Source organism: Sinocyclocheilus grahami, unplaced genomic scaffold, assembly GCF_001515645.1.
Source record: "Sinocyclocheilus grahami isolate Dianchi unplaced genomic scaffold, SAMN03320097.WGS_v1.1 scaffold72.1, whole genome shotgun sequence".
Classification (NCBI taxonomy): Eukaryota; Metazoa; Chordata; class Actinopteri; order Cypriniformes; family Cyprinidae; genus Sinocyclocheilus; species Sinocyclocheilus grahami.
In genome coordinates this window covers 659,246-669,088 of record NW_015505251.1, presented here as the reverse complement: position 1 = coordinate 669,088, position 9,843 = coordinate 659,246, and the positions used below count along the sequence as shown (strand labels likewise).

Sequence of the window (9,843 nt, the reverse complement as noted above, 5' to 3'; positions counted from 1 at the left end):
TATTCAAATAGAAAGCAATTTTAAATAGTAAAAATATTTCAACATTTTACTGTTTTTGCTGTACTTTGGATCAAATAAATGCAGCCTTGGTGAGCAGAAGAGAATTCTTTAAAAAAAAAAAAAAAAAGTAAAAACTTTTGACTGGTAGTGGAGGCTGATTATTCTTAAAGATTGAAACAAATGTGCTTCAGCCAGGAAAAAGGGTATGAAAAGTGCTCCGAGTCGCTGCAGAAAACAAAAAAATTGAACAACAACAAAATCTGGAAATGCTGCTGGAGACGGGCTTATTTAAAATGCAAACTCATTGTCTGCCAGCAGGAGGCGCTTTTAGAGTGATAAAACTAGCGGTTTCTCCAGTAATGGCTGTAATCACAGCAGCTCCGCTCATGAATGCTACTTTATCAGATCAAATGAAAATGCCATCGAAACTTTTCTGAAGACAGTCCGTTCCCTTCAAAGACACATTCATATAAAACAGTGCTCATGTTTATTCAACGAAGTCAAACGCCACAAATAAATCAATGTATGGGAAACTGGTAATGTATATCGGAAATGTTTAAAATTCATATCACCGTTATTGAAAAAAATTATATTGCGATACATATTGATATTGAATTATTGTCCAGCCCTACTTTCAGTTTATTTGTAGTTTTGAAATTACGCAAGATTTGTCAAATTTAAAGGCACAATATGTAAGATTTTTTTATTAAAATATCCAAAAACCACTAGAACAGTGTTATATATTTTGCTGACTTGTGTACTTACATTATCCCAAATGTTTTGAAGAATCTTTAAATCCAGAGAAATAAGCAATTTTAACTAGTGACACGGACCGTTTCCATAGTGTCATGGAAACGATTTCCGGTTTTGTTTTGTAGAAAACATGGAAACACCAAAGTCGCTTTAATATGTTGTGCGTTTTAGTTGACGGTGACGACCGCACAGAGTAGCATTATAACAGAACTTTCAAATGTATCTAGTATGATAAAATAGCGCTGCTTTTTTTCCCTACATACGCGCGACCGGAAGGAGCAGAAGCGGTCGACTGTGGCATAATAAAAGCGTCGCTGCTTTTGAGGCGTGTGTCACGCTCGTTCAGCGGCCTCGTTTCACTTCGACGAAGCTCACCCTGCTTCATTCTACTATGTTAATAAATCATTAGCTCATCCATGAACATGATTGCATCGGCTGTGGGGATGAGGACCACAACTCCCATGATTCCACACTCAGTCATGGCATCATCAAACTAGCCTTTGTCTATTTGTTTATTTTGAATTCACGCCCTCTAGCGGCGAAAATTACATATTGTGCCTTTAAGCCATTATCATTGCTGTTTGTAACAATAACAATGTGAATGTAATAGAGCTGTAGCTATCGATTATTTTAGTAATCGAGTATTCTACAGATTATTCCATCGATTAATCGAGTAATCGGATAAGAAGTCATTTTTCTTTATTAAAGAGCAATACTAAATATACAAGAGATAATAAGATAGATCTCTTAAAATAAACAACTAATTTGTTTTCTTTTTAGAAAAATTTAAATTTTTATTGCTGAAATTGCATACATTAATAACCGGGAAAACTAAACACATTTAATGTATTTAATTGCCAAATTACATAAAAAATGTAAATACAAATATATCAATTAAAAAATTAAATAAATAAATACAAATACAAAAATCAATTTCACATTACTTTTAAAAAGGTAAACGGTACAAACTAGAACTAAGGCATAAATAAAAATAATATTAATAATAATAATACCTAAACATTGCATTTATGTCGTGCAACTTAATTTTCAAGTTTGTCTAACCAAAGCTCAAGCATGACATAAGCCTTTACTGTCTTCTTGGAAGGCTTTGTGGCTTTTGTGAGAGGCAAAAATCAGTGGAGAGGAAGGTAACTTGGAACAAGAACAAGAGACCATACACATTTTTCTACAACATGAAATTAGAGTTATTTGGAGAATAAACCCTCTTAAATGTCCCTATATGTACACGTGTGTAAAAGTCAGTGGAGAGGAAGGTAACTTGGAACAAGAACAAGAGACCATACACATTTTTCTACAACATGAAATTAGAGTTATTTGGAGAATAAACCCTCTTAAATGTCCCTATATGTACACGTGTGTGTGTGTGAAACTTGTTTTTGATATCCTTCATATTCTGTGTGTGAGTCAGTTCACAGCACAGTGATAGAAATTAATTTGTTTAAATAGATTTTTACATTTTATGGGAAAGTCGACATATACGTAAAGCAATTGAAAGAACGGAAAGGAGCACTAAGAATCTCCAACGACAACTGGCAGTGCTACATTTGCTACAAGTACCTGCACTTCAGCGTCCGTCCATCTATCGCTGTTCTCCATACTTGCGAAATAAGTTGACACAATGTTTACAGTATGTTTACACGGCGTTTTAAATCATGGCGGGTGAGGGCGTTTTCATACGCGTAAAGGCCCTATAGTGATTGAACCGAATCATTTAAACCAGTGGTCGCCAACCCGTCGATCGCGATCGATAGGTAGATCTTTATCACTGACCCAGATCCCGAAAAAAACAGTAAAATAAGTACAAAAATGCATTACATTTATGGGGTTATATTAATGCTCTGCTTTGTTTACAGCGGTAACCAAGGACGCGCTATAGTGCGGTCGGTTCATATGCAGTGTTGCCAAGTCCGCGGTTTTGCCGCGGAATTGGGATACTTAACACTGTTGGGCTATTGGCCTACTTAACACTGTTGTCGCAGGTTGTTGTTCATGTCCGCGGGTTGAAGCGACCCCAATAACGTGATATTTAGTCCCTGGAATGTAAATTTTACTTGAAGATCCCCTCCGGAAAACGTGTATTTTACCCCCGGAATGTGATTTTTACAGGGGAACCCTCCTCGAAACGTGATTGGACTAGTTTTATTGCGAAAACCTGGCAACCCTGTTCATAGGCGCTACCTGCTGTCAGAGAGTGCGTCTCATTCAGACCTGCTGTTTTTGTTTCGTGCAGATGTTTTATGTAGCAAATAAATAAATAACACCTAAAGTCAGACCATTCTGTTTTTGTTTTAAATCCTGAAATTAATCTAAATCAAATCCAAAACAACTACCCGTGCAGATAATGATTAAAATGCAGTGGTTGCCTCTAATTTCAAATATCTAGATATTTTAGTTTAAAGCCAGTTTGTTTGTTATAAAGCAAATAGCCAATAAATAAATTTGCTTAAATATCAGTATCAGTATCAGAATCCAATTTGCTAGTTAAAAAAAAGAAAGAAAGAAAAGAAAATCTCAATTCTGAATCAGCTATGATTTCACTAATTAATCATACTAAGTAAAAGGCCTCAAATTTGAAGTACAATCTGGGATGTCTTTTTCTATCAATTCTTCAATAGGTAGATCTTGTCTTTCATAAAGGCCGAGGTCAGGGATCTTGGGCCTAAAAAGGTTGGTGACCACTGATTTAAACGGTTGATTCATACAGGAACGAAACGCCATCATGTTGCACAGAGACGCAAAACAGAGCTGTGGCTGTGTTTGGAATTTTTTTGTTGGCAAAATAAAGCAAAAACAGGCAATATATTGTCTGAAACGTAAGTCTCATAATATTACCTTCTTGTTTATTGAACTGTTGAATAAAATCACATTTGTAATCATGCTGATTTCTTCGTGTGATATTGACTAACTTACTTTCTGTGGTATTTTTATGCACAATGGCATTTAGTCTTTCACAAAACATAGCTAACGTAGGGACATTATAACTAGCCACCATATGGATTTACGGTCTTAAATATGTCCAGCGCTTTTTTTTTTTTTTAAGTCTGCTCCCTGTTTTATACAGTCTATGGTCTGGTCCAGCGTTTATCGTGTTGTGCGTGAGTAATAATGGTCCGTGGGGAAACACGGTGTTCCGTGTGTAGTTACAGTAAATGGACTAAATGAAGCCTCGAGGCAAATAATTTGCCTCAATGATTTTTTGTATTCGAGTTACTCGAGGTATTCAAGGAATCGTTTCAGTCCTAGTATGTACTAGGGCTGGGCGGTATATCGAGTTTGTACGATATATCGATGTTTTCTTTACAAGTGATTCGATATGAGGCAATACCGTTTATATTGATATACAGTAGTTTGATACGAGCGCATCTGAAAATATAGCGAAGGACACAGACTGAGCTGCTTCAGAGAAAGTGCATAATCCAATTTGTTCTAAACATGTGACAAGCTTCATATTAAGGCCTTTAAAAACTGGTAAGACATAGTATAGTTTATAGTTTCGTTTCGCATATTAGTTTAAGCGGCTCGGCCCGTCATTTGCTCTGACTGAAAGGCTGCGTGTGCCGCTGACAGACACTAGGCTACTCGCGCTGTTTAATGTGTTTGAGATGTGCTATCTTCCTGAATACATAACTTGCATAACTTTTCCATCTTCAAAAAAAATCTTTAAAATATTAGCAGAATAAATATATTCATGCAGGTTTGGAACAACTTGATTAATCATCCCTGGATGTCTATATTAGTGGTATTTCAAAGTCAAAGTCTGTTCTGTCATAAAGCATTCCTGGAAATATCCCATTTGCAGAGAGCATTGTGTTTACTCTTGACCCTGACCCTGTTATGGATGGGTCAGATAGAACAGTGCTGTGGTTTATGAGCAGGTCTGTGATGTATTGTGCTAGGCAGTACAAGGCTATGAGTGGCGTGAAGCAGCAGTGGTCTCCTGTAAGTGTCTGGGTTAAATACAGGCTGCAGAGGCGGTGATGTTTTAAAAGGGATGAGTGTGTGTGTGTGTGTGTGTGTGTGTGAGAGAGAGAGAGAGAGAGATAGAGAGAGAGAGGGATGAAAGAGTACTGACTGTTGTAATCCTTCTCTGCCATCATAACTCAACATGCTTTGAGCTAGAGGAGAAATGTGCAAAGATGGCAATGACTTTGACTTAAAAGAAATTTCTCAGCAGCAACATTTCACAGGCCTAAGGCCCGCCCCGTTTGCACCAAACATGAATTTTTTTGCATGTAAAAACTGCATAAATACAGTAAAGCTTGATGCCAATTCGGAAATATCATACTCTTCAAAGTTGTTTTTTTTGAGGACAACAAAGAGCTCAAAGGTATTCTAGTTTGAATCTGGCATGTGTCATGTCTCGATTTTTCTCATTTCACTTTCCTGTTTTGTTTTGCTTTTTTATAAAAATGTGTACTTTTATTCAGCAAGGATGCATTCAATTGATCAAAATGTTATTCAAATGTATTCAGATAGAAAAGAGATATTTAAAATTTTTACATTTTGCATATCATTTACTGTTTTTACTGTATTTTTGATTAAATAAATGCAGTCATGGTGTGCATAAGAGACTTCTTTCGAAACAATTTAAAAAATCCTACCAGCCCCAAGTTTTTGAATGGTAATGTATATAGACATTTAATAGCCTAATTAAAATGTTTACACATTTTTCATTTTATTATTATTATTATTATATAGGTTTTATTATTTATTTTATTTTATACAATTCTTTCAGATATTCATACATTGTTTTTCAGAGAATGAGGAAAATTTAGCATAATTTAATGCCACATGTAAACAAGACATCAAACTTGGGAACAGACCTTTAGACAATAGCTGAAATAAAACTTGAACCTCATTTTGAAGAAATTTTGATTGATGACAATCTCATATCCTATACAGCTTTTTGACAACTTCCTACTGTGTTCACAGTTACCGATGTGGAGCTCAAACGTCTGCGAGATGCCTTCAAGAGGACCAGTGGCCTGTCTGTCTATATGACCCAGCAATGCTTCTACAGGGAAGTACTGGGCGATGGAGTTCCTCCAAAGGTTGCAGAGGTTAGTCAAGCTTTGATAAAGCATAAACATCATCAGAATACCTAAAAGCATCATGATCTCTCTCCAGCCACCCACTGCTTGTTTCAGTGCTGTTTCTTCATGTTTTCTTCAAGTCCCCCTGTAGTCAAACATTTTATTCCTTAAAACTCATCTTTGATCATCAAAATTACATATTTAAATGTTTTTTCTTGTGAAAATAATTTTCTCATGCCTTAAAATAGCTTGAATGTAACTCTACACCCTTGCCTCATTTACTATATGCAGATCTATGAATACGCAAATTAGCCCCGCCTCCACTCAGTCACACAAGCCAGGTCCTCCTGATCCACGGATAATGACTGATAAAACTATGTTTTTACTAGCGGACAACTACAGTGGACACTGTAACAGTCGTTAAAGTTACTTACTTGACAATGTTGTGTCCTCAAAATGCCTTGAAGACTCGAATGCAGCCAAGTTTGTGATTCTTACTTCGCGCCTGCGAGCATACGCATGTGAAGTGCAGGAGAGGTGGATCTGACTCCGGGCTACTTTTCCACTGTTGCCGCGGGTTATTATTCAAGTTAGCGGTTCTAAATTCACATTAAACCACGGCTTCATGGCTTTTTTGCACTATTTTATTTTTGGTTTTATGCTGGTAATCCTATTGGAATATTTTGCATGCTATCTCTATGCGTGCCGCGTTTGTATAAATGGAGAGAGGGATATGCTAATGATAGGAATCTATCCCTTGACGTGATTGGTTATTGAATTTTGTGACGTAGCAAAGCGTTTCTGGGACTGCCATTGGGAAACTACCGTTTTAAGGAGAAAATACTTGGCAATGGTGTTGATTTGTGGATTGGCACATGGTTTGTCTAAAAGCAAATTAAAAACACCACATAGACAAATAAACAACATTAAAAAAACTTGATTTTCACTACAGGGGGACTTTAACAGTTCTGTGATTGATTGGTCTGTTCCCCTGCGTTATTTTCTGGCAGATTATAAGTAGTTACATATTCATGGATGAATTTAGATTACATTTCGTTCTCAGACTTTATCCTTTAGTATCCAGTGACTACAAAAGACAAAAAATGACACATGATGGTCACAAAAGCTTAGGTAAAATGTTACATCATGCAGTTCTCCACTGTTGATTCGGTGTTCTTTGCATGGCTGCTGTTTGACTAAGCTATTTCCCTGTTTGTGTGCAGTTCAGTTTTGCTTTTCTGATGCTTCAAATACCCACAGTCATGTGGTTACCAATTGTAACCCAGAGAAACGCAAACTGAAAGGTGGGACTTTATGGTAAAACATGCTCACACATTATCGTCTGACATTTAAAGACTTCCCCATGACCTGACCGCTGTAACCGTGAGTTCATGTGGCCTTCTCTACCTGCCTCCTGTAACTTTACAGGCTGTTCTCTGCAAGATGAATCATTCAGAGATCCCCCCTCTATTTCAGCAGAAAACCGTCTGGTCTATACTTCTACTTGTTGTCATAGGAACTAGTATTTGCAGGCCAGCCTGGTTAGTTATTTTCGGCTTGTTTCTGTGTGGCTCTTGGCCAATTTTATTGTGAATAATGTTTTGGATTAATACTCTAAAAGCACTTTATGAGGGGGGCATATCTTTTTGACGTTTAGTTTCAATTAAACGAAGTCCTTAAAACCCATGGAGGTCTTTAACAGGACTTGACTCTACAGTCATGAATCTTTCGTCAGGTATTGTTATGAACTTTCAGTCATGGCTGCAATCCAATGAAATTCTTTCAGCAGAATAAAGCTGTCACTCACCCAAGAAAAACAGAAAAAGAGAGAGATGTAGTTATGGGGTTATTTTTACTTCTTTACCCACAACGTTGTACTGTGACTAATCCTGATTCTTGCCAAGCACCTTGCAATGCTATTATCAGGTGAATCTTCTGCTAAAATGATTCTTTCATGAGCGTTGCACACCTTCACATCATGTCACTTAGCACTCTGTGCTGATTTCCAGGCCATTTGTTGAATCAAAGTTGACATTCTCCTCACATTTTCACCTCGGAGATTCCTTCACCTACAGCTACAACATTTCTGAATAAATTGAGAATCACAAATTTTTTTTGAAATGGAGATCCTGATTGTCCCACATTCAGTGCAGTCTACCTAAAAAAAAAAAATCTATATTTCATCAAATTATTTTAGGGCTGTAGCTATCGATTATTTTAGTAATCGAGTATTCTACAGATTATTCCATCGATTAATTGAGTAATCGGATAAGATGTCATTTTTCTTTATTAAAGAGCAATTCTAAATATACAAGAGATAATAAGATAGATCTCTTAAAATAAACAACTAATTTGTTTTCTTTTAGAAAAATTAACATTTTAATTGCTGAAATTGCATACATTAATAACCGTGAAAACTAAACCCATTTAATGTATTTAATTGCCAAATTGCATTCAAAATGCAAATACAAATATATCAATAAAAAAATAAATAAAAATACAAAAGTCTATTACACATTAAACAATACAAACTAAAACTAAGGCATAAATAAAAATAATAGTAATAAAAATAATAATAATACCTAAACATTGCATTTATGTCATACAATGGAACTTTCAAGTTTCAGTCTAACTAAAGCTGAAGCCTTTACTGTCTTCTTGGAAGGCTTTGTGGCTTTTGTGAGAGGCAAAAATCAGTGGAGAGGAAGGTAACTTGGAACAAGAACAAGAGACCATACACATTTTTATGCAACATGAAATTAGAGTTATTTGGTGAATAAACCCTCTTAAATGTCCCTATACGTACACGTGTGTGTAAAACTTGTTTTTGATATCCTTCATATTCTGTGTGCGGGTCAGTTCACAGCAGTGATAGAAATTAATCTGTTCCAATAAGTTTAAATTGATTTTTACATTTTATGGTCATTTTTACCTTTTATAAAAACTTTTTTTTTTCTAAAAGTGTGCATCATCTTTTGAGTCAAATTCTTACATTTAATCAGTCAATTAGAATAAAAGACATTTGGGCTGTTACCAAACAAATGATATCAGTATCAAAATTAATCTTTGCAATGCAGAGGAAACACAGAAGCTGCATGGGATGAATTTCCCACACAGAGGGACATGAATGCATTTAACCTGCAGTTACAAATGCATAAATAATATTTCGTTATTTTAAACATAAAACATTGAATACTGATATTTAAAATTATATTAAAAACGAAAAGATACTTTAAATGTGAAATTAAAACCACCAGCAGGTGGCAGCAAGTCACTGTTAAGAAGTGAGTCATTGCGATTGAACGGAATCATTTAAACTGGTGATTCATTCAGGAACGAAATGCCGTCACCTTGCAAAGAGATGCAAAACAGCGCTGTGGCTGTGTTTGGAATTTTTTTGTTGGCCAAATAAATCAAAAACAGGCAATATAGTGTCTCAAATGTAAGTCTCATAATATTACCTTCTTGTTTATTGAATTGTTGAATAAAATCACATTTGTAATCATGCTGATTTTAGAGGTGAAAACTGACACTCTTCGTGTGATATTGACTAACTTTCTTTCTGTGGTATTTTTATTAGAGCCCGACCGATATGGTTTTTTGGGGGGCCCGATACCGATATTAGGGAGTGAAAAAAGGCCGATATTCTTTGTGTATATTATAGTACAGTACCAGTCAAAAGTTTGGACACTTTCCCATTGGTGTGTCCAAACATTTGACTGGTAATATATATATATATATATATGATCACTCAAATGTGGTGAAGAAACTCTTATAATGACGTGACAGAGATATGTAACGGAGGCAGGGCATTTAACAATTTAACAATAAACTTTATTATCCAAAATGAGTCTGACATCAGTGCACTGAACAGTAAAGTTGAAATTTATTCAACTTTAATTCAATTCCATTCAACTTTATTCGTTGAAGTTTATTTCACTAAGGAACATTCATTCACGGATTTGCGCTACTGTCTTCACACAGAAAAAACTAACTAGAGAAGTGTGACATAATATACCTCTGTAAATAAATACAA

General features: G+C 35.6%; 1 protein-coding gene and 1 long non-coding RNA gene across 3 annotated transcripts in view; one reads left to right on the top strand and one right to left on the bottom strand.

Moving 5' to 3' along the window:
* The window catches only part of LOC107585566 (ubiquitin carboxyl-terminal hydrolase 32-like), a 69,928-nt gene that overhangs the window by 8,835 nt on the left and 51,250 nt on the right, over positions 1-9,843 (top strand). For both annotated transcript variants that reach the window (XM_016272638.1, XM_016272637.1), the window contains exon 2: positions 5,707-5,834. In XM_016272638.1, the coding sequence (XP_016128124.1) occupies positions 5,707-5,834 (128 nt within the window). The remainder of the gene's footprint in view (positions 1-5,706; positions 5,835-9,843) is intronic.
* LOC107585567 (uncharacterized) lies at positions 5,776-9,072 on the bottom strand. The gene is made up of 3 exons (XR_001609259.1): positions 9,059-9,072; positions 5,910-5,911; positions 5,776-5,844 (listed from the first exon to the last, which is right to left on the bottom strand). It is a non-coding gene; the product is annotated as an uncharacterized lncRNA (long non-coding RNA).